Raw genomic sequence first — 25,567 nt, forward strand, 5'->3', positions numbered from 1 at the left:
ATTATTATAATTATTATTATAATTAATATTATTATTAATATTATTATTATTATTATTATAATTATAATTATTATTATTATTTATTCATTTCTTTTATATCTCTGTACGTGTGTGTGTTCTTATAACGTTTTTATGTTTTTTTTTTTTTAAATATTTTTTTGTTTATTTAATTCAGACGTCCGTGCGCGAGTATCTCTCAGTTCCTTTATATTTTGTTTATTCTCTTTTTTTAATTATTTTATTTAAATCGCGTTTAACAGTTTTTTTTTTCATCTTCATCTTCATCTTCATCTTCATCTTCATCTTCATCTTCTTCTTCTCATTTTATTATTTGTTAATTGGAATTTAATTTAAATACCACGTGTGTATGCGTACGCGCGCGCGTGTTTTTACGACGATGTGCGTTTATACGTTGAGAAAAAAAAAAAAAAAAAAGAAAAAATAACGCAACGTGCGAAAGATTATCATCATGACCATGACGATAATCAAATCCTTCTTCTTCGTCATCATCTTCTTCTTCTTCTTATTTTTCATCTTCTTAGTTTTCTTCATTGATGGTTGTTCCTGTTACAACTTTTGTTTCTAATTCTGCATCCGCTGTTCCAACACAACCGCTTATTTTTCTTCATCATTATCATCATCACCATCTTCTTCATTTTCTTCTTCCTCTTCTTCTTCTTCTTTTCGTACATTGAACCTTTCTTTTTTTTTATTCAACATACCAGTGCTTTCATCTTCTTCATCTTCACCTTCATCTTCATTTTCTTCTTTTCTCTTTCACGTTCGAATAATAATAATAATAATAATCGCACAAAATAAGTACGACCATTATTATATTTCTCTGCATTCATTCATTCATTTATTTATTTATTTATTTATTTATTTTGTATATTTTTTAATATTTTAATATTTTATTTTGTTTAAATTTTAATTTATTAATTTTGTCTCGTCGCGCCTCGCGTCGGCGTCTTTTATCGGCAGTGAACGCTCGGAACCTTACGTTCAAGGTCAAGTTATTTAAAAAGTTCATTACTTTTTTTTTTCTTCTTCTTCATCTTCTTCTTTTTTTTTTATTATTATATTCTTCTCCTCTTCTTCTTCTTCTTCTTCTTCTTCTTCTTCTTCATCATCATCATCATCATCATCATCATCATCATCATCATCATCATTTTTATATCTAGACGATTATCAACATCTAGGATTTATTCTTGTAGGACGATCCTCCAACACTTTCCTTCATCTTCATCTTCTTCATCTTCATCTTCATCTTCATCTTCTTCATCTTTATCTTCATCTTCATCTTCATCTTTGTGTTAAATTCATTTTCGTATTTTCATCATCATCATCATCATCATCATCATCATCATCATCATCATCATCATCATCATCATCATCATCATCATCATCATCATCATCTACTACATGTAATTGTGTTAATAAATATGCTCATGTTTCGAAAGGATCGTCAAAAGCCAAAGTCAATTGCTGATGTAGCTTTTGTTGTTGTTGCTGTTGCTTCCTTTGTTTAAACAAATGTTGTCTTTCACTCTCACTCTCACTCTCTCTTTCTCTCTCTCTCATTCTCTCTTTTTCTCCTAATCAAAAAAAGGATTGGGCGTCACATCGGCGTCATGGATTAAACTTGTAACGCGTGTTCGGTCCTCTGGAGAAAGGAAGGAAAGAGGAGCCCAAAGAAACAAGGAAGCAACGTAGTTTCTTTTTTTTTCCTTTATCCTTCTCGCGAACGTAATGGCGAGAGATTTTAATTGTATAGTTCTTTTTTTTTATTTTTTTTTTAAATAGTTTTTTTTTCGACGACGACGACGACGACGACGACAACGACGACTATTCTTCGACAAGTATTCCCCCGTCTGCTGATGCTCTCCTCTCTCTTTTCTTTTTTATGTTAACTTGTTTTCATTATTATTATTATTATTTATTATTATTATTATTATTTATTATTATTAATATTATTATTATTATTATTAATATTATTATTTATTTTTTTTTTTGGTATTTCCAGTTCTACATTTTTCTCAAACTTTTTTTTAACCTCAAAACTTCGACACAATTTACCGTTTTCCCTTTCCCTCTTCTTCTTCTTCTTCATCTTCTTCTTCTTCGTTTTTATTTTCTCGATTGCTTCCTTTCTCTTCCACCATTTTAATATTCCATTTCCTCGTTCTCTTTTTTTTATTTCTTCTTCTACAACTCGTTCTTCTTCTTTTTCTTCTTCCTCACTATCATCATTATCATCATCATCTTGTTTCTTCTTCTTCTTCTTCTTCTTTTCTTTTCGCTAGTTTGAAAAATTGAGCATCCGAAAACGATGGTAAAAATAAGTTTTGACTTAGAAGCGTTGATACTCGCGGGTAATCTTGTCGCCGACTTTGCCACGTCGCCAGGTTAAGTCAACGACTATTCGTCTATTACGGTAGTCTTTTTTTTTATTATTACCATCACAACCCAAAACGTTCTTAGAGTCGCTGCTGCTGCTGCTGCTGCTGCTGCTACTACTGCTACTACTGTTGTTTCTGTTGTTGCTATTGCTGCAATTCTTGTGCTTCTTCTTTATCTTTGTGCCATTATTAATGTTGTTATTGTAATTGTTGTTGCTGTTACTATTACTGCTGCTGTTGTAGTTGTTGTTGTTGTAATAATTAATATTATTGTTGTTACATTTGGTTCCGTTACCGCTGCTCGTCGGATATCCAAAGTTTCTGATCAGCTTAACCTCCGGTGTTGTAACCGGTGGCTCATTGTTGACCGATGATGTCGCGACTGCTGGCACGCCGGCTTGTTGCTCCGTGATAAGATGGTGGTATCTGATGCTTATATTGTACGCGGACTGGCTGCAGTTGGTTCTTTGGAGGAACGTCTTGGGGGGAGCCCCAAGTTAGTTCCAAATGCGAAGGAATGAGTCCCAAGATCCCGTCGCTACGGCCATACCATCTTCCGTTACACCAAGGCAAGATACGCGATTGTCATGACCAGCGAGTATACCTTTTAACAAACAATTTATATTTGTTCAATAGAATTGTCAATTATATTGTGTATTTGGGTGTGTTGTAGTACCTAAAGGAATAACAGTATACGTGAGAGAAGGCCCTAAATCCAAAATTCTTCTCTCCCCTACTATTCTTAACCCTTTCACTGTGAACTTAATAAGCAGCAACGTGGCAAAAAATGCAAAATTATATTAAGATGGACAAACGTACCAGCTCGCTCGGCTTTCATAGAATCCCATACGTTGCAATTGAAATCGTCGTAGCCAGCTAACAACAATCTACCGCTCTTGCTGAAAGCTACACTCGTAATACCGCAAATAATATTGTCGTGGCTGTACATCGCCAGTTCTTGATCCGCTCTGATGTCAAATAGTCTGCAAGTAGCGTCATCCGAACCCGTCGCGAAAGCGTGTCCGTTAGGGAAGAACTGTACCCAAATAAAAAAATGTTATTTGTTAAACCGCGATTAACGTTATCAATCGTTGAGTATGACGAAATCAGCTTTCCTGACAAAAATACAAACAAAATATTACTGTGTTTGTGTGTGATTTACCGTAACGGCGTTTATGTCACTCTCGTGTCCAGGGAAAGTCTGTTTGCAAGACCCCTCACGAATGTCCCAAAGTTTAGCACTAGCGTCGCACGCACCGGAAACGAAGGTACGCGTATCGGGAGCCAGCGATAGGGACATGACGTCTCCTGTGTGACCGATGAACGAAGTGCATTGTTGACCAGTCTCAATATCCCACAGAGCACTGAATCAAAATTACAAAATGATCAAATTCTTGTCATTGACATGAATTTGAGGTATTATAAAATAGGATTCTCAAATGTATCAAGGATTAGAGACTTCATATAAGTTTTTTTTTTTTTTTTCAATTGAAAAGGGATCCATTTCTTACCAGGTCATGTCACCGGAGCTAGTAACGATTTGGTTGTCGTCGTAAAATCGACAACAGGACAAGTATCCGGTATGTCCTGGTAATTCTCTGCTGACCCGTACATTTCCTTCTCTTGTTTTAAGGCTATAAATGGAACATATGTTGTCCAGGCCACCGCAAGCCACGTAACTACCCGACGGTGCATACGCGCAGGTCATCACCCACGATGAACGTAAAGGGATGGCGTGTACCTTGTTGGTCGTATAACTATCCCAAACGATCAGCTTACCGTCTTGCGAGGCGGATACTAAATTTCTACAAATCAAACCTTCGATTTATAAACAACCAAAACCCAAAATACAGGAAGGGTGACAAGATTAGAGTATTTCTGATAATACCTAGAGTCACTTCCCCAATGCATAGCATAAATCTTAGCTAAGTGACCTCGTAAAGTACGTCTCGTACGCATTTGTATTCGACCAATTGGTTCCAAGCCGGCCGTCGCTTGTTCCAAGCTGGTGTCGCATGCAGCTTTTCTGGCATCCTAAGAGAAACCAAATTATCCACAATCAATTTAACATCTATCAATCCTAAATCATCCTTGTCAATCGTATTGGGTGTGTATGGGTTGTGTGTTTTGAAAGACCCCAAAAGTGTAGGCTGAGGGGAATCACTTTTTTTAATGGTAAATGATTTATAATGAACTGATCGATATTATTGATCAGAAAAAAAAGAAGTGATAAGATAGAGTCCTCACATGTATGAGAATAGGAGAAACAAGACGAAGAAGAGTGAGCAAGGAAGACAGACAGAAAGAGAAAGAAAGAGAGAGGGATGGTGGCGTATTGATCAGAGAAGCGATGGCTATGCCGCGCCCTACCACCACCACCACAGAGCACCAACATGGCTAGCGACTAGCGTGTTTCACCACCACCACCACCACCATCACTAACCACCACTACTATTACTACTACTACAATCTCACCACCATACAGAAAGCTTCTTCTGGGGGGTGCTGCACGCTAGGTCTCAGGGTTTTTTTCTCTGCTTAGGAGTTGTGTTGTGTGCTTCCGTTATTATGCTACTTTTATCACCAACACCAGCACTCTTAACTATACCACCCTCTATCACTCTTTCTCAGTCGAGTTATTTTTAATCAACGAATATATACCAGCAATTCAACGGGTATCTAAAAACAAGAGACTAGGTTGGTTAGTTTACTGCAAGCTTTTGTTAGAACAATAACAAATCAAATTTGACGCGTGTCTAGAATTAGGGCCTTGGTTTAAAATCTTGTGCGATGATATTAGGGTCTTTTTTGAAGGATAAAATTGTGTTAATTTTTCACTTGTGTAAATAAATAAATACGATTGACAAGGATGAAGAATAAGAATAAGAAAATAAAAAAAAAATGCAAAAAGGAGTCGGTGACTCGTTAAGGAATGAATGGGGGGTCGAGACCGTGTTTAGCGGCAAGTGCACTTCGCCCGAGAGATGCCCGAGACTTTTATCTTTTAAAACAATGCACCGCTGTTGCACGTAGAACTGTTGCTTTGTCTTTGGGGAGCTTAGCAGAGGCAAGTTAAAGCAAAGTAAAGCAGTAGCTTTGCCAGCACCAGTCGACTATGAGTAACAAAAAAAAAAGGGTGGTAGGGAATTTGCACGAATTCTTTTTGGTGATAACGATGAGATATTATTACGAATATGCTTGAGAACGAATTCAGTGTTCTCTTGATTAACATACTGTAAATAAGTCTTATTCATTTTCTACATTACTCTTTTATCTTTCCTTTTTCTAGGTAATCAAAGTCAATGTTGTGTGTGGGGGGGGGGCAACAAAAGCTAACAGAGTGAAATGTAGGATTAAATCTACAACAAATCGATGAAACTATTTGAAATGGGAGGTTGAAACTTACTTCGGCGACGATTATCGAAGATAACCGAACTTTAGGAGGATTCGAATTTCATTCATCATCTGTTTAGGTCAGCAATCTTCTTCACAGCATGATCATCATCAACGACGTCAATAACATAAAGACATTGGAGGAAGGATAAAGTGGAGGATGAAGGGAAGAAGAAAAAATAAACAATGTGGGTGTGATCGGGACTCCTATTATATTCGGGGAAACTTACTCGAATAGAATTTTTGAGGGTCTCCGACTCCTGGCGAAGGCTGTCGAGCTCATTCATGGTGCCCGTCGTGTTTGCTTCGACTTTCTGTACTTCTCGATAGTCCGTTTAACGAGCGGGATTAGAAGAAGTATCCGTTCGTCGTAGTAGTTTTTTTGGAAGTAAGGCTTAGAATAGTTTAGTTTTAAAGATAAATGAGAGATTGTTTGTTGCTTTTTACGCGACAGGAGGGCCTCGTTGGCCCACCGATGTTACACCGGTGTCACGCAGTCGATTGTGTTCCTTGTAATAGTAGTAGTAGTAGTAGTAGTTGTTGTTGTTGTTCTTGTTTTTCTTCTTCTTTCTTTTCACTTTCTTCCTGCGAAGAATTTGATAACTCGCCGTGAAGAAGAAGAAGATGTTTTTGAACGTTGAACGAAGATGAACGAGGTGGTGTTGTAGTTGGAGGTAGCGGTGGTGGAGGAGGTGGTGGAGGAGCAGGTGGAAGCGGAGTTGGAGGAGAAAGTGGAGGGAGGAGAAAAGGTAAGAATGCAAGGACGAGGACAAGAATAATAGGATTCTTCTTGCGATGATTCTCTTCTTCTTCTCCTTCTTCTTCTTCGATATACAGCGTTCCCAGTCCGCCGGATGATGACGACACTAGCCTTTCCTCAAGTAACCCTACTGCTGCTGTTGCTGTTGCTGTTACTACTACTACTACTGCTACTGTTGCTATTACTGTTGCTATCTCTAGCCGAGAATAGCTTGCTAGAGTTTTTTCTTCAGCTACTAACTTGGCCGCTTCCGCTTTTGTTACTTTTGCTGCTACCACCGGAAGAACCAGAGCCAGGCCAACGCCGACTCGTCCACCCCTCGCGCCACCTTCGACGCTTCCGAGCGAGACCGTTGCCACCCCTGAAAAATCATCAATTTGTTTATTTTCTTTTTTTTTTTTTTTTGGTTTTGTTTCATTGTCTTCTTTTTCTCATTTGTTTGATGTGCGTAAAAGACATTTTTTTGTTTTTAAACATTTATGAAACAATGCAATTGATGGTACACTTTAATGACTCCCCCTACACATTTTCTCATCATCGAATGAAGCAATACACACACGATGCATGAGCTTGAGTCAAACGAACTAACCCAACCATCGCTGACTAGTCAGAAATCGCACGATAAGGCCCATCTTTCGCAAATAACAGATAAAATGGCTCTTGCCTAGAGATAAGGATTGCACTTTTTTTTTCTTTATCATGGGTTTTTGCACCGATTCATAACCTCCTCCCCCTACCTACTTTCGTTTTACTCTTACGATTAAAGATATTCGATTGTTGGTTAATGTTTTGTTTTGTTTTAGAAATTTGATTTTTTATCGAGGAAATTTTGATAGAATGAATCGACAACTTCGATGAAACACGTGAATCATCGTACTATACACAACTTCGTTATTTCCAAACACTTGGTTTTATTTTTCTTTTTTTTTTTTTTATTTGATAGATTACATAAACTCCTAAAATAAACCTTCAAATTTCACAATTCGCTGTTAGATAAGAATTAAACGGCGTCAAATATTTTATCCGTACTAATTTAGAAAGAAAACAAACAGAATAAAAGTTTGACAATCTGAATCAACTAAATCTTGAAAGGAAGGAACAAAATTCTTAGGCAAATGATCGATTTTTAAAGGGATTTCAGTGAAAACAACAAGAAAAAAGAAATTTGGTGCGTCGGCACGAGGTGGAATAAAAACGGTGGCAACGAGCGTCCTTCACCTCCAAAAGGTGGTATCGCAACCCGGGGAAACCGGGGGTTGTCGATCCAACGCAAGGTGTTCTCATTTTACGGAGCCGGCGAAATACTTTTGGCGCATGCTCAATGAACATCTTTATGAAAATGGAGAGATGGAGATGGTGTAGGTTGTGTAGAGAACTGAGGAGGAGGAGGAGGAGGAGGAGTCATTTCTTTCTGACAGAATTTTTTTGTTGTTTTGTTGGTTTGTCGAACCTTGAAACACCAACACGTATTCCCATCGATTCTTCTTCTTTTTTTAGTTTTCCTAACGGTCTCATTTTCAATAATCCTGTCATCCCATTGAACGAATATGTTGTCAATGAACACAACCCTATTGAAATCTATTTGAAAATAAATTGATGATAGATTGACAATTATTCAATGAAAAAGATGGAAAGAGAGGAAAGGGAGAAAAAGAAATATGGCCGGTTCGATCTTAATTCAGTAAGTTGTACTAGCTGGTACAATCGATTATCGATATTCTCTTGATGTTCATGCTGAACAACAGGCTCTCTCCCATATATTTTAATGTCATTGGTTTTATATTTACTCCCACCACCAACCAACACCACCACCACTACAAAAGACACTGATAATCTCTACTGATTGGATTAATTTGGCACCAATGACCTTTTCCAAATGTTGCACCAAAATTTGGAAAACAGTAAAGTAAACCCCCATATCGAATCTTGGCCAATCGGAACACGCCATTTTCTTTTTTCTTTTTTCATATTTCCAATTTAAAGAAAACCCAAAAAGGGGTGGGAAACAAATGATAAAGAAATGGTTGAAAAAGATAGAAAGAAAGAGAGAGAAAGAGAGAGAGAGACTTTATCGAACTTACACTCGCCTTCCCTCATCCACTCCTGTCAGAGCGTCATCGAGCTAACACGAACATAACCTCCGCGACGAGTGCGACGTACGACGAAATCGTCGAAGGAGGAAGCGGAGAAAGAGGAGGAGGATGAAGCGGAAGAAGAAAAGGAGGGGAAGGAGGAAAAGAAGGAAGGGAAGGAGGCGGAGGAAGAGGGAAGAAAAGGAGAGGAAAGTAGACGAGGTGGAGGTGGAGATGGAGGAGAAATGAGAAGCGATAATATTTGCGTGGTTCGGCGCCAGGTTGCGCTTTCTATCATCCAAAGGAGTCACGGAAGTGAAACAGAGGAAGTTCCTCCTTGTGCGAGAAGAACTCCTCTTATCTTCCTATATAAAAAAAAAAACTTTTACCCCTTCCCTGGTGCAACTACTATCCCCACCACCACCACCACTACAACCCCAACCCTTTCTTGGACTTCCCCTTTTTCTTTTCTTCTTCTTCTTATTCTTCTTTGCTACTGTTGCTGTTATTGCCGGTACGAAAAATGTGAAGAGACTTTTCTTCTCATCAAACAACCACCAACTTGACTCGTCAAACTTTGATACGCAAGATGCGATTCAAAGAAGATAGATGACACACTCGCCATGCACACACACATACACACACACACACGTTAGGAAGAGCTCGCTCATTGGCCGTGCTTATTTTATTATATAGAGCTTTCTCTTTAATGCCGCGTTCACAGAACTGAAGAGAGAACAGTAGAGAGAACACCACAGTACAGAACAAGCACAGTACAGCATAGTACATCACACCACCACCACCACCACAACCACCACCACCATCACCGTGGGAGAGCGACGAATCGATGAACGACCGACCGACCGACCGACGTCTTGCCCCTCTGCTCTCGCAACCCTCTTCCCTACACCCCCACAACTCCCTCTCTCACTCTCTCGTATTCGCACACACTCTATCTATCTATCTATTTATCTATCTTCTTTCTTCGAAACACTCTAGACAGAATCAAAGAGAAAGAGGAGAGCGGGGAAGTGAATTAGCACATATACAATCTCACATATACATACATACATGCATGTGTAACAGAGAGAGAGAGAGAGACGTACGTGTTTTGATCGACGATTTTACATGGGTTGAGTAAAATGAGTTTAAATAGAACAAATAACAAGTAATATGAGTGTCATTTACGAGAGAGTTTGTATAAAAAAAAAAGGGTAGTGTAGGAGATTCAACGACGACGCGTTCTCGAACCACACCCAGAGAGGATGTGGTTTAGAGAGAGAGAGAGAGAGAGAAAGAGAGAAATAGAGAGAAAAAGATAGAAAGAGAGAAGACCGGCCGGGTGGACGAAGAACATGCCGTGCCGTGGTAAAGAGCAAAAGAGGGGAATGGTTTGCGCGCGCCAGAGAGAGAGAGAGAGAGAGAGAGAGAGAAAAACTGTGTATATGTGTCTGTGTATTTATGTATGAGAGAGAGAGAGAGAGGATTGGTGGCGCCATCACGCATGCTTATCGACGCGACTACCGGCGTCGAGAGGGCACTACGATCGTTTGCTCCTTGCATGACAGGTTGCTGTTCGCGGACACCACCAATGATGAGATGATGCCTCTCATCGTTGTAGTCTTCGTCCTAAGTGCATTTGACAAATTTTTGATCATTTTATTTGATGATATTGTCTAACAACACTTTCCACTTCTAACAAGTCCACTGTTGATCATTTTTGTTTGCCCTATTTCTTTTTATAATCAATGATCAGATGTGATTAGTCGATGACCATTAGAAAATGGGGATGAAACCTGGTGTGGGTTTTGTTTTATATTATTTTTCAATATTAACTAAACGTTATGGGATCTGCAAAGCTTCAGGATCCTAGTCGTTTCACTCTTATCTCTACTTTGTCATTCCTCTCGTTAAAAAAAAAAAAAAAAAAAAAAAAATGGTTGGATTGATGCACGTGTGTTGTAAGTAACATTTGTTGGAATTGTTCATTTGCTTATTTTGTAATTGGCTAATCGTTAGTTAACGCAAACGATTGTGAGAAATCTCGCAATATGATAAAAGTTTTCAATCGTTTAAGAAGGACTTCAGACTTTCAGAAGAAAATCAGTATTTATAGACTTGAGACTATATGTGCTCGAAGATATTACATATCCACGCTTTGGAAAATTATGTATATATCTACAAAGAAATCTGGCAATCGTCCAACATCCAAAATTCTCAGAAAAGGTGGACCGTGAAAACGGACTTCATCTTACTTTTTCCACATTGAAACTCCGTATGGGGGAATATGTGTTTGTGTGTGTGTGTGTGGAGGGAGGGGGGGGGTGCATTTTTACCGTGTAAGGTTTAGTCGAAACACACTTGTGTGTCGCCGCGTTTTTCCCTCCCCATTAGAGGAGGATTCTTCATGCAGCGAGAGGTATTCTATAAAAATACATTTTTTTTATCTTCTTCTTCTTCTTTTTTTCTTTTTTTACCTTAACGGGCTTTCGCTTTATTCGAGGCAGAGCCTGAACATGACCACGAACGGAACCGCTAATAGCGTTCTCGATTGGCTGCACCAACATAGACAGAGGGTGCTCAAAGAACAAGGTGCGTGTTCGGTTGATTAACGGCTTGTTCGATCGTCGAGGAGAGGAGGCTTGGCCAATGTGCTTTTCTCCTCTCTTCCTTCACATCCCTTTTTTACTCTCACTCTCAGTTTTACACACACATACACACACACACACACACGGTAATAGGAGCCGAAAATTTTTTTTCCCTCTTCCAACAGATATTGGGAATGAAATATACGATCGATCGTATGTTTTCTTTATAAAACAACCCTTTTCCTATGTTCGAATAACAAATGAGCTAGGAAGATCGTCTAATTGTAACCACAACAGGGTGGTTTGATAATCCAAACGAAACAAAACATTAGCTTTTGATGTTGGAGTATCGCTAGAAAAAAAGGGGTAAAACCCTTTTTGATAGTTGTCATCGTCGTAGACTCCCGGATACGCGAATGGGAGCAACAGTTGAGCCGTTGCCAGGTCAACGTCCAATAAGATCCTTCTTGCCCCTTCCCTCACTTATTCTAGCGTTCCACACCAACCGCTTTACGACTCCGACGATGCAGAAACACGCGGGGATTGGCAAAGCTAGGAAGAAATGAGGAATGAGGAACGAGGAACGTCCTTGGATATCGAAGTCCCTGACTTAAACGCAACGGTTTCTTTGGGAACTTGTGTAAGGGAGGAAGGACGGCATTGAAAGTAAGAAAGTAAAAGGAAGGGGGTAAAAAGAAAGAGAGAATGTTTCGAGGGACGCTTCAGAAGCGTGCCTGCTGCTGCTGCTGCTGCTTGGAAGGTTACACCTGCCAAGGGAACTCGATTATTGCACCACAACTACTACCACTTAACTTTATTCCAGAGAACGTTGCCAAAAACAACTGATTGTTATCCAACCTGTTACCCTCTTTCACTGAAACCTCTCTTTCTTCCACTTCCTGCATTACCAACGAGCTTTTTTTTATTGACATTTGAATACTTTGAAGGTCCAAGCATTTGTTCGTGAGATCAAAACAGTACTACGGTATTTTATTGAGGATTCATGATGAATTTAGAGTATTTTCTTTTGATCGGTTAGAAGAGGATGACTCAAAGAGTAAAACAAAACGACATACGTGACCTACTTTCTTTTTTTTTTATTCTTTTTCTTCACGCACAGAATCGAGCAAGATCTGACGATGGTGATGGTGTCTTTTAGGTTACAACTCAACTTTACTCGAGAAGAGTCGAGTCAACGGGACACCAAGTGTCTCTCTCTCTCTCTTATTCTTTTCTTTTACTCTCTTTTTACGACGACACGAGTCTTCAACTGAAGCTAATAAGAGAGTCACCGCCGGCTGGTATGACGAAAGCGACGCGCTCGTTCCATTTACGCGAGCAGTACAAGTTGAAAGGAAGTGAGAAAGAGAGACGAAACAAGCGGAAAAGGAAGATGGAAGGGAAACTAGTTGAGATACCAGCGCGAAATAATGAAAAAATAACACACAACAGACACGCCCGAGAGAGAGAGAGAGAGAGAGAGAGAGAGTTGCTTGCTACTTTGCTATGTGTGAGGGAAAGAGAAGAGACGAGGAGTCCAGGGTTGCTTTGTGCGCGTGTGCTACTAGCGAGTACGGGATTATTAATCGACTATGGTTCATGAATGTGGTGTGTCAAGTATCTACACATGAACGGGGTGATAGTGTTGGTACATTATGTGTATAATGTGTGCACAAAGTTATGATACATGTATCCACCATCCTATTGATGAAAGTATATGATGTATTAATGTATATGAGTACGCATATACATTCACACATGTATTATACACGTTGTTTTAATGTATGGTAACATCGATATCCTGAAAGGTTTGACGTTAACACACGAAAACAATATTTTCAAAGCTAAGTATTCTACTTTTGGCACGGCAACTCTCGGAATAGTATACTCTTCTTCACAAAGAACTTGCTGCAAAGTTAAAATAAGACTTGACGCACGACAACTACCAACCACCACCACCACCACCACCACTACCACCACAACCACCCAAGCTAGGCTAATCGATCGATCCTGAGAAAGAAGGAAGGATGATCGATCGTTTGTTAAGAACATTTCTAATCGTCACATAAAACCTTCTTTTATTTTATAATATACTATTCTTCTGTTAATTATCTATACAGGGTGTTTTATTTTTTCTTTTCTTTCTAATTTCCTATGAATAATCTAAAAAATGAAAGAATAAAAGACAGTACGATCAATAAATTCAAACTCATCAGTTCTCAGTACAGAGAGGTTGACTTTTCCAAAATATTTGAAAAGTATTTCAAACTTTGGTGTGTGAATCTTCATTAAATTACACCGTCGTATCACCTTCTTTTAAATTATTATACTTCTGATAATAATGTGCATATTTCAACTTATCGACGTCAGAACAAAATAAAATATCAAATAAAATAAAAAGGTAGAAAGAAACCCATCTTGAAAAGAAGAATAAGAGAGGAAGGAAGGAAGGAAGAAAAGGACAAGAAGATAGAAAACGACGGCGTTGACACCGTTGGTTGGAATCGAATCGGGTGGAGCACAGCACCGGTGGCAGGTGAATGACGTCATAAGTAGGCTCGTGACGTCAACGACATATAATCGAAACGCTTCTTTTTCTCTTTCTTTTTATTTTTCTTCTTCTTCTTCTTCTTCTTTCTTTCTTTCTTTCTTTCTTTCAATTCTCAACGCACGTTTCGAAATTCAATATGAAATAAAATAATAATAGTAATAATATAATGGGGATTTTTATTTTTTAGTTTTACAGTCTTGACTTTGAGTGGATTTAAAAAAAAAAAAAAAAAAAAAGAAAAAGATGGAGGTGAATACAAATGAAGAGAATGCATTTTTGAATCAGATGCAATTTTGCAATTTTGAGATTATGTTCGTTAAGAAATTAAGATCACGAATAGAAAGAGAGAGAGAGTATTTGTGTATATGTGTATGAGAGAAAGAGAGAGAAAGAGAACGTTTCGCTATTTTTACGAGCCACGGGTGTGACGTCAAAAGAAAGGAGCGAAAATGGCAGTCGAATGTTTGGATTACTTAAGAATCTAGAACGCTCACAAGGAATATTATCAGCTCTCTCTCTCTCTCTCTCTCTCTCTCTCTTCGTGAGAATAGATTAAAAAGAATCTTCACAGATCATTCAACTTTGTGTTAGGGTTGACAAAATAATTACGAAATAATACAATTGTTTAAGAACACGATTAAATAATTCACATTTTGTCAAAGGAAACTACTATTTGAATAATAAAAAAAAAAAAAAAAAAGAAAAAGAAAAATTACAATCACGTTTGATAAATTAATTTTTATTTTATTTTGTTTAAACATTACAGATAAAAAAGAAAAAATATCTAAATCAAAGTAAAATACTTGATTGATGCTGCAGTTTAAGTTTCAACAAATTATTTTGTTGATCAAACATTTTGTAATTCATCCCTTTGGTGGTTGGTGTTACCCTCCTCCCCTCCCTCCCTCCCTCTCTCCACCCCCCGCCTCACCAAAAAATAAGTAATTCGTGGCGATGAAATTAGAAGAAGATAGAGAAAGAGAAATGGTGGTACAGGACGTGACCCCGTGGGCGGAAGGAGGGCTGCTGGACCGGATGGATAGACGAAGAGCAGTTGGAGGAGATGGAGGTGGAGGTGGAGGGTGTACTGAAGGGAAGCTCCTCTTCTCTATACTATACAACTCGCATACGTTGACCCTTTGCGGTGGTCAAGTAGCGCGACCTACTATTTGTCCTATGAAACGTGTTACTACTACAATTTCTTTTTTTTGTTTTTTAATAATAATTTTTATTATACAAACTTTGAACATTTAACATTAACTTTTAGACCATGTTAATAAATTTCATCAATCTATTTTCTCCTTAATGAAATATTGCTTGAGTAGTTCCATGGTAAATTGGTATTTTTAATGTACACGTTTATACAAATACAAACACACACAAGGTACACATAAGTTTTTGAAAGGATCTAAGTAAAATCACATAACATTAAATAATAAAAAAAGATAAAATGATAAAATTGTTTTATCTATATCTTTTTTTTGTTTCATTTAGTTTTCATTGGTTGCAATGATTTTAAATGAATCAATCGATGAAATCAAAGATTGAATATTATGCAATTGTAGATTAAGTTCACATGCATGGTAAGTTGTTAAATATGATTTCAAACACTGGTCTAAATGATGGATGAATTTTTAAATAAAAAAAAAAGTTGTTTTCTTGAATTTGTTTCATCATTCTTCAAAGAGACACACACATGACAATGTCAGTCAGTCGTTAGTATGATACTAGACAACAATAACACTACGAATTTCGAAGCAATTAAAGTCGATTAAGACAACTGCACCGGTCAATTGTGAAGATGAACCAATGACCAATGAGAATGTCGAGTACTATATAACTGTTTCTTTTATTCCTGTTATTGTTTTTTTTTTTTATTTTCATACTCGACATTATTTTTCCAAAGTAAATCAAAGGTACCTTTTTTTTTTTAATACCACATTTTATTGATAATATTATAAATAAATAATCATGTTTCAAAGGTTAATGCAAATTTGAATCACTTATATTAAGCTTACACGATTTTGGTATTATTTAAAATCTTATTTTGATTACTTCTACTCACGTTAGAAAATTATTGAATATTATTATGTGTGTATGTGTGTAATCAACGTGCAGGTGAAAGAGAGTATGGTCGACGATAGTGAAAGGAGAGAAATTGATCGAGAAATGAGCCATTATTTTGGATGAAAATAACGTTTAACCTACTAATGAGAAAGTTAACTGAGCATTATTTAAAAAGTGAATCTAACGAAAGTTGTTGTTTTTTTTTTTTTTATTTCATTTCCATTGGTTGGAATATTTCTTTAACTTATCTTCTCATTCTTCTTCTTCTTCTTCTTATTATTATTGTATGTTTTGTTTGAATTCTCATTTCTTTGAACAGATACAAAGTCGAGATGTTATACCAACTAAAAGTGAGTTTGTTTTCACGCGAGTCTCATCTCTCGGTGTATATGCTAGATGGTATTATGCAAGTCCCCGTTACTCTAATTGCGTGTAGCGAGAGATAACCACGAGCCGAGCCGAAGCCTCGTTAAATAAACGTCACAGGCATTGCACTGCAAGTGAAAAAAATTTTCCAGATCGCTTAGAACGGAATAAACAATTGCATTTGCATTTTGCTTTCCCTCTTCTTCATCTAAAAATAAAAATACTGCAAATCTTTGCACTAATGTTTGCCAAATAATACAAACAATATTATTTATTTAAATTTGCCAATAATTCTATTACCATTTTTGTTTACTATCTTAATTATTATTTGATTAAAATGAATATTTATTTATTTAACTTGCACTATCCAAATTCTTGCAGTTGGTGTTGTTGTAATAGATTGAATCATTTATAAAATCTTGAACAAATGTCGTCAATTTTTTTTTTTTTTTGTTGAAAGAATTGGGAAAAGAGAAAGAGTCATTTTAAACTCAATTTGAAAAGTTAAATGTCCTTAATCGAGTACTGGAATATCGCGGTTGATCTGTGTCGTTCCACCGGTGCTTGGAATTAACAGACATTAGATTGAGTAACGTTCGTGACGCAGGTCACGTGTTAATTTTCCAGAATTACGAATAGTAGGCGGAGGACAATGTCGTTGTAACTAGTGAAATAATCGTTTATCTAAAAAGTCCGAATTTGTTAAGACACATGAAAACACTTATAACTTAAATGATAATAAAATAATCCTTTAATTAGTTTCAAGATTCGTCAGATGTATCAGGTATACGCAGTATGATGAGTTTGTTTGAGAACCATCTCTACGAATTGATAAGAAAAATATTCATATGTAACAATATACATCACAGAATAATTGGTTGAGTCTTCGAAGACTAAAATCATGTTGACAAATGCACTTATCGATAAGAAACAACTGTGCAATCATAAACTTTGGTTATTCTATGACAACGAAGTAGAAAAATTAGTTAAGAAAATAGTACTGGTAATCATCATCGGTACAAATATTGTCTATGCACTGTGTTTGCATTTTTTGCGATAACAGAAGAACAGAATATCAATGCAAAAGATGCTAAGATGAAAAGTCACTGTCTATGTTAACATTAGTTCAAACATCTTTCATTATTCGATACTAACTTCTTTTCCATGGATGTGTTCAGTTTGATGGAAGATAAATTTCATCGAAGTAACATTGTATGAGTAACATTCAAATGTATACGTTAAGCAAGCAATGACATAATATTTGTATAACGTAGATGACATTTTTTTTATATAACTTATATCACATTTAATTACATTCAAGTATGAATAAGGAATAATGAATTTCATAGAAATGTTTTACATATGATACACAAGTTTTAAGTGATCACAAATAATTGAATGATGGAACCTTGAGGAAACTTGTTAATGTAAAACTGTAATATTTTCCATGTAGTATAAAAACTACATCAAAGTGGAACCTGGAATGAAAGCAGGAAGAAGCTCGTTATCGCAGTACCGGTTAGTACTGACTCATACCAAAAAGTCGACGATACAAAGTTTGATATAACCTAAGAAAAAATATGAGTAAAAAAAAAAATGTACAAAGAAAACACAAAAATGAGAAAAACAGGAAGATAAGAAAAAGATAAAAAAAAAAAAACAATATAACACGAACGTTAGAAGAAAATAGAGAACTAACCGTAAAGGAGGATCGATAAACTCGAATACTTTTCGATATTTAAGAATGGAGTATAAATTTTGACAGTCGAGGCCTAGGCAGCGGCCATATTGGCTACCGACGTTGTGCCGCTCGTTGTAAAGCAAACTGAAAATGCCGTTTGAAAATTGACAAAAGGAGGAAAATAAAGACGATTGTACATAGTTGAAAGATTAATTAAGTTAATTATTCGATGGATCGATAATTAAACGTACCTGGAGCTCCCTGACGGAGCTTCGAAGACGATCGAATTCCCGGCTCGTCGTCGGTGCGTTGGCCTCTCTGTCCCACCTACAGAGTTCCCTTGCTTCTCTCTCTCTCTCTCTCTCTCTCTTCTCTTCTCTCTTCCTTCTCCCTCTCTCTCCAATCTATTCTCTCTTTCTCTTTCTCACGTAACGGCGAGGAGGTGCCTCGAGGGGATTCGTCGTGTCGCTTCGACTTTCCTCACATCGATTACTACGCACTTTCCTTACTTCTTTTTCTTTTTATTCTTTCTTTCTTTCTTTCTTTCTTCTTCTTCTTCACAACGAATTACACGATCATCGACAGTTGTACAAATGTATTATGTATATTATTATAACTATGTAAAATGTATGATGTATGTATGTATGTGTCTGTGCGTAACGCGAATACTTTTTAACGAGGGAGCACAAGAAATGAAAAACAACGTACTTATTTAAAGAATCGACGATTTAATGACACTTTAACGTCGCCGTCACGAATCGAATCGATTAACAACAACACCGCAGAGAAATGGATTTACATTGAAACATTAAAACTCTCTCTCTCTCTCTCTCTCTCTTTCTCGGCTTGTCTCACTAAACTCCTTATTCTTAAACTTTATTTATATTTATTATTTTTTACTTTTTTTTCAGGTTATAAAAACTCGAGGCGTCCACGCGAGAAGAGAATGACTCGGTGCGAGAGAGACAATGATGGGCCGTGCCGAGAACCCGAACGTTCCCGACTACTACCACGAAACGAAGCGAAACGAGACGAAACGAAACGATGATCAGCGAGTAGGCGCGCGCGCGCTTCACTCACTCTTTTCTCTCTCTCTCTCTCTCTCTCTCTCTCTCTCTCTCTCTCTCTCTCTCTATCTATCTATCTCTCTATTTCCCTTTTTTTATTTGTATCTCTTTTACTCTTTCTTTCCTTCTTTTCTTTTTATCTATCTCTCTCTTTCTCTCTTACTCCAATTACATATGCACAAATATTCACGCACGAATAATGCACGAACTATCTACGAACTACGAACGAATATGCGGAACGAACGGAACGACGAACCAACCAACCGACCAAACGAACGGTTTTACGTAGTAGAATACACGAATACACACTTACTAATAAAAACACGTACAGAGGTAGGGCACGCGACACGATAGATCGTTTTCAAAAGGGCGAGCAGCGCGGCGCACGGGCGTCAACGATCGTTTTCATCCCAGGACGAGGAGGAGGAGGAGTAGGAACGACGTCGGCGACTCTCTGCCTTTTTGCGGAACCAATGGAAACTGCTGGTATTACTAGTGCTGGTGCTGCTGCTGCCTACTGCTGTTACCTTTTCTTCTTTTAGTCGATCACCCGGCGAGTAGTAGGGCGGGGTTGGTTCTGTTCCTAGACTGTCCTTTATTCCAAATCCGCCGGTTCCCGAAGATACCCGAACTTTACCGTGGCGCACTTCATGTCAGTTGTGTATGCACCTGCTGCCATCTTTCAATGATAGCTATTTCAATTTGTTATTATTTGCTATTTCTTTATTTTTCACTTTCCGGTAAATATTATTATTTATTTATTTTAAATTTGTTCTTATTAATTATTCTTAATTAATTTGTTTTTAGTTTTATTATCGTATCGAGTAATTTTGAATATTTATCGACAGTACAGTCTCGGAAAAAAACTAACTGTTGGTAACAATTAATCGATATAGGATATTACAGAATATCAAGGTGGCGCCACTAGTGAGTGCAGTAATGGCGGGATACCTTAACTTGATTTGCGTTTCTTAAAATATCGATTAGAGAAATTCAACGAAACAAAAGAAACTTGAAGAAATATTTAAACTCGTCCATTAAATCGATTTTACAACAACGATATATTGTTTCTACCAGGTAATAATCATCGTGCGTTCTACGAACAGAAAATTATAGAGAAGTAATGAACGAAAACAAATACAATTCTAATCTATAAAAGTTAAATAAATAATAATAAAGAATAATTCATTCCTATATAGAAAAATGTTGGAAAATATCGTGGAATGTTATTGTATGTTATTTATAAAAGTACCCTCTGGAATAAGAAGAGAAATAAAAGCACACCAAAGTTTGGCCAAAAGAAGAGTTGTTGAGAAGAGAGAAGTAAGTATGTAAAGAGAGAGAGAGAGAGAGAGAGAGAGAGAGAGAGAGAGAAGTAGAGTCTTATCAATATTATCAGTGGCAGGTTGGAGGGAGGTGTGGTATCGGGGCAGTATAATCGGATGCGAATATGTTTTAGGTGGGGGATGGAAAGGAGGGCGCAGGCGCTATGTACGACACCCCGTACGTACCGTCGCCTGGGTTGCCGCCGTTGCCGCCGTCGTGGTCGTCGTCGTGGTCGTCGTCGTCGTCGTGGTGGTGGTGGTGGTGGTGGTCGTCGTCGTCGTCGTCGTCGTCGTCGAGAAAGACGTCGGCCTGTCGCCGCGCCTCATCTTATCGTCGTATTTTCAGTTCCGACCTAACGCGCCGGCAACTGGTCTAACGCAAATCCTGGGGAACGGAAAGGAAAGGAAAGGAAAGGAAAGGAAAGGAAAAACAAAAAAAAAACGCGCGTGCTCTAGGACAAAAGTTCCTCTTGCGTCGACTCCTTCGGCATTGCCGAAGTGACGTGAGGTTTTTCAGGTCGACCGGAGGAGTGGGAAAGAGAGAGCACGCGGTAGCGCAACAGTGTCCAACGACCTTTCCCGAGGAAGCATCGTTTGTTCTTAGAGATAGTTTTGTCGTTTCTTAATCGAGTCCGAGATTATAATATAAGCAATGAATCAAAGAACAGAAGAATAAGAATAAGCTGGACAAAGGAGATAAGAGAGACGGAGAAAGAAGGATTGCACTTTTTGCTGGTTTTTAGTAGTTGTCCGGGTTGACGAGGTGTGGTGCTTCGTGCTTTCAAAGGGGGAGGAGCGACAGAGAGAAAACAGAGAAGTTTAGAGTTAGAACGAGCTTAGTTAGGTGAGAGAGAAAGAGAGAGATAAGGTGTTTAAACAAATGTGGTGTGGAGAAAGGTGGATTCAATAAATAAAAAGAATAAATAAGAAGAGAGAGAAGGAGAGATGCGAAAGAAAGGGAATATATGATGGAATTAGATAGCTGTTGTTAGTTAAGTGAGAAGAAAGAGAAAGGGTTGTGGCCGGTGTTGTCGCAAGTGCGTGTCGAGGAACCCGGAGTACGGGGTTAGAACCGATGTGGATTTCGAGAAGAATCATCAACGAGTTGGAGAATCGTGGCATCGCCGGTGGTCGGACGTGTTCGTGGCGTACCGAGTGCCACAGAGGATGAAGAAGAAGTATAAAAATAACTGTCCCTGAGAGAGGATGAGCAGAAATGCACAGCTGACCGGATCACCCCGTGAAACGGGACAGTTCCTTTTCGTCTTACCGATATTATATTCTCGTATTTCGATCATCATCTATCGATCTTGCTTTTATAATATCGCGCCTGACATATTATAATAATACAATTAAAACATCTACAAATGCAAATATTACTACAACAACAAGATACACATATATAGGACATACGTATAGAGAGACTCGCGCGCATCCAACCAATCACCACGTGCCTTTCTCGTCGTAATCGTGGACGTTAACCTGGACCATCGAGTCGTTACCCTCCCTTTTTCTTACTAAGAAAAATCATTTGAATCTATATATCCTTTGGATTTTTTCTCTATATATATTAGAATGACTAAAAGAACAGAAGAATACTACTTTCAACATTATCTAATAAGAATTAATCAACAAACGAACAAACAAACGATATTGCTAAAATAGTTAAAAAAAAAAAAAAGATTTAAACAAGAAACAATAAAAAAAGAAAAAACAGTTTGACAAATAAACGTGTTCCGTGTAAAAAAAGCTTAGTCCGAATATCGTGGAAATGTCCGAACGATGCGTTTCTATTTCGAAACTATTAAAACGTGTGTCTTCGTATCGGCAAAAGACTAAGGTCAAGCCGACGAAGTTGATTATCACCAAGAGGTATCATCCTCTCGTATTATTTTTCACGAATAATCGAAAAGAAAAAGATTATCATTTTGAATATTTTCATAGTCGTACGAGAGGTATTCCTCGAGACGACTGCGTTTTGATGTTTATCTGTTAAGTATCGAAAAAGCAAAAATAAAAAAATGATCGTACTTTCAATATTCGAATCATGAAGATAATTCCAAAAAAGATTGCGTGTGTCACGCGTGAAGTGGGAATCGAATAGAAAAGAAGAAAAATTCTTATCTAATTATTATTATCATCGTCAATAATAATCCAGAAAAAGAATAATACCTTCCGTCGAAATATTCGTGAAATTTCAAAACAAACTAACAGGAGGAGTGGTGGTGGGTTTAAATTATAAATATAAAATATGTTGTTTTCTCACTGACAAAATATTATAAACGCACGTTGAATCAACCAACCAACCAACCAACAGACGAGAACGCGACCTTGTCCGAGAGAGTGTCCTTGTTTTGAAGGAAGGATCATAAGTCAGGAAAGACGTTTTAGTAAGCAGCAAGAAGAAGGTAGTGTGTGCGACCTTTGGTATATCTAAATAACAGAAATAGTGGAAGCTAATCCGATCGAAGTTGTTGGGTCGAAGTTGATATCGAGGAGTCTTGAGAAAGTAAGCGAGTGTTACAAAGAAGAGAACGATTTCATTCCTGATAGAAAGAAACAAATGATTTTTATGTGAAATTTCATCCTTTTTTTTTTTGTGTGTCTTTTTCTTTTTATTATTTTTCTTTACCCTATCATCTTGCTTATATTATTTCATTTCTTTTAATTATAGAATTAAAGAGAAGTTCGATTTAAAACTTAATCGACTTTATTTCAATTCGTTTGACTTTTTATCATCAAAGTTTCCTCAAAAAGGGGAGAATCTTTTTCTTCTTCTTCTTCCCCTTGTCTCTCGTTCGTGAGTGTGCTGCTGAATGTTTTTTTTTTTTGTTGTTTCTGGCCAATTTTGTTTTTATTTTTGTTTAGTGTTCATAGTGTTTTCACTTCATCACGCGTGCACGCAGTTATTGTTACGTTCCTAGTTCGACGATAGTTTATTTAATTATCGTGAACGAAGAGGCCTGATTAGTCTCAAGAAAAACAAAGAAGAAGAAGAAGAAGAAGAAGAAGAAGAAGAAGAAGAAGAAGAAGAAGAAGAAGAGAAACAAAAAAAACGCCGAACGTTTTCGTCCACCCAGGATAACTGGGAATTCATCCTGAGATGCCTGTTAGACGAGGTCACGTGGCGCCCAGGACAACGATCATCGAGACCATCATTAGGAAGTTTGATACTCACGGTGAGTACTTTCAATTTTATTTTATTTTTTTTACTTTAATTTATAACGAGAGTATATTTTTTATGATTTATTTTTTTTTGCAATTAGGAATACAGAAAATACAAAAAATTAATTAAATGATAATATCTCTTTTACTTATTTTTTAAAAATGAATAAATGTTAATTAGTGGGACAATAGAATTTTCATTGAGTTGATTATTCGTATAAGCAAGAGCTTGAATAATTAGTCGACCATTTGAAAATCGATTCGTAGAATTAGGTAAAACACATGTCGGTGAAAGTTCTTCTTTGTAAGAACCTAGTTGAATTTCTGTTGGTAACGAGAAATATATGATGCCAACATTTTCACTTCCATTTTCATCTGTTCATCATAATCATCATCATCATCATCCTATTCTAGAATTTCTACTTGGAATTACATAGTTCTAGATATTCCTTTTTATTTTTCTCTAAAACAGAATTGAATACGTTTAATACGTAAAAAATTTTTTTTTAATTATTATTATTATTATTATAAATAATTCTTTTTGTTAACGTAAAATTTTCCATTTATATTCTTCTAATCTTAAATAATACATTTTCTTACAATATTTTTCATAATTATTCTTCGTCAAATTGAAATACAAATGATTGAATAACATCACGTGAACGTATGTTGATATTTAAATAAGATTTATCAAAATAATATTATTTTTAGTTGGCGGTAAATTTAAAATAAACTTTAATGAAATCACAAAATCTAGAACATCAGGAACATTCATTTACTTTTTTTTTTTTTTTTTTTTGTAGAGACTATAAAAAAATATATATTTTAAAAACATCGAATATAAAAGTACCTTTTGCATGAGTATGAAATTTTCAACCGAAACGAATTGAAAGAAAGAAAGAAAGAAAGAAAGAAAGAAAGAATAAGAAAGAAAGAGAAAAAAGGAAGCAAGGATAACATAAAAAAAGAGAAAAAAAATATTAAAAAAAAAAAAAAGTGTAAATGGATGAGGGAGAAGAAGTAACACGCAACGGAATAGTTTTTCTCATTTTCCATGCAAATATCGTTATTAACATTGAACAAAAAAAGTGAAAATTAGATGCCAGGTACAAGGACAAGTTTAATCCACTACGTAAATTTTTGTTCGAATTTTTTTTTTTTATAAATAATAATAGTTTGTAGGTTACATTAGTTATTCAGTAACCAGTGTACCAAATTTTTGATGTTTAATGAAAAACATAATTACGAAATGATCGATTGATTCATCATTTTCACGATAATGCAAATTATTTATTATATTATTTTTATTTTATTTATTTTTTATAGTATTATTTTTAATCTAATATTAATATTTTATTTTAATATGATTTAACATTTATTATATTATTTTTATTTATTACTTTTATATTATATTATTTTTTATATTATTATTTTTAATATATTATTAATATTATATATTTTAATATTATTTAATATTTATTATTTTTTATATTTATATTAATCGATATATTATTCGTCTCAATTTAAAAAAAAATAATAAAAATAATAAATATAATTTATATATTAATATAATTGTATATAAATTGTATATAATTGTAATATATTTTAATATAATTTATAATTAATATAATATTATTATAATAAATAATAATAATAATAACTAAATGAAAATTGCATTATCCTAATGTAACATTTATACAATTGAAAACTAGAATAAGAAAGAAAAATTATTCTAAATTATTATTAATAATAATTTACTTTCTGTTAATAGAATAACAGATTAGATTTAATATTTAATACCATAACAAATTCTTGATAGTTGACTTTAATCCTCCCAAGAGTCGTTTATTACCATAAAGAATATTTAATATCGTGCAATTTTGTGTCGGATGCTCGGTTTAAATAATAAAATAACGATTCATTAATTAATTAATAAATAATAATAATAATAATAATTTTCATGAAATATTTTTTCTTTCTCATTAATATGTGGTGTCACGTATTATTTCAAATTACATTTTCCATTTAATCGTTCTAATGAATTTTAATGATTGACGTTAATTAACTGAATGGGAAAAACATAAACGTTGAAAAAAAAAAAAAAAAACATGAACACCAAATCCACGTGGTCAC

The 25,567-nt window shown here is 36.1% G+C and overlaps 2 protein-coding genes across 15 annotated transcripts in view; one reads left to right on the forward strand and one right to left on the reverse strand.

The window, feature by feature from the left end:
- Positions 1 to 280: 280 nt before the first annotated feature.
- Gbeta13F (guanine nucleotide-binding protein subunit beta-1) lies at positions 281 to 19,502 on the reverse strand. Of its 3 annotated transcripts, XM_015330053.2 has the most exons (8): positions 18,129 to 19,502; positions 17,896 to 18,021; positions 6,023 to 6,913; positions 4,288 to 4,433; positions 3,911 to 4,204; positions 3,562 to 3,763; positions 3,219 to 3,435; positions 281 to 3,003 (listed from the first exon to the last, which is right to left on the reverse strand). In XM_015330053.2, exons 3-8 carry the CDS (start codon positions 6,077 to 6,079, stop codon positions 2,897 to 2,899), a joined length of 1,023 nt encoding a protein of 340 aa, XP_015185539.1. In that variant the 5' UTR covers positions 6,080 to 6,913; positions 17,896 to 18,021; positions 18,129 to 19,502; the 3' UTR covers positions 281 to 2,896. The 3 variants fall into 3 exon arrangements, with proteins under 3 accessions (XP_015185539.1, XP_015185537.1, XP_015185538.1); XM_015330051.2 differs by lacking the exon at positions 17,896 to 18,021; XM_015330052.2 differs by lacking the exons at positions 17,896 to 18,021; positions 18,129 to 19,502 and adding an exon at positions 8,634 to 9,458.
- A 3,137-nt stretch (positions 19,503 to 22,639) lies between these two features.
- The window catches only part of sei (potassium voltage-gated channel seizure), a 129,948-nt gene continuing 127,020 nt past the window's right edge, over positions 22,640 to 25,567 (forward strand). For 11 of the 12 annotated variants that reach the window (XM_089179125.1, XM_089179117.1, XM_089179119.1 and 8 more), the window contains exon 1: positions 23,222 to 23,448. In XM_089179125.1, coding sequence (XP_089035251.1) covers positions 23,373 to 23,448 — 76 coding nt within the window. In that variant the 5' untranslated portion in view covers positions 23,222 to 23,372. Of the gene's footprint in view, positions 22,779 to 23,137; positions 23,449 to 25,567 lie in introns of those variants that run through there. The other variant, XM_089179113.1, reaches the window with a different exon arrangement.

This window comes from Polistes dominula, unplaced genomic scaffold (genome assembly GCF_049000335.1).
Source record: "Polistes dominula isolate Pdom_NZ unplaced genomic scaffold, Pdom_raw_medaka contig_37, whole genome shotgun sequence".
Classification (NCBI taxonomy): domain Eukaryota; kingdom Metazoa; phylum Arthropoda; class Insecta; order Hymenoptera; family Vespidae; genus Polistes; species Polistes dominula.

Excerpts from the sequence above, each read along its gene's own strand:
- Gbeta13F (XM_015330051.2), bottom strand. The coding sequence starts at position 6,079 with ATGAATGAGCTCGACAGCCTTCGCCAGGAGTCGGAGACCCTCAAAAAT. Across the intron at positions 4,434-6,022 it reads CCCTCAAAAATTCTATTCGA|GATGCCAGAAAAGCTGCATG; the intron begins GTAAGTTTCCCC and ends GGTTTCTCTTAG. Across the intron at positions 3,436-3,561 it reads GTGACATAAACGCCGTTACG|TTCTTCCCTAACGGACACGC; the intron begins GTAAATCACACA and ends ATTTGGGTACAG.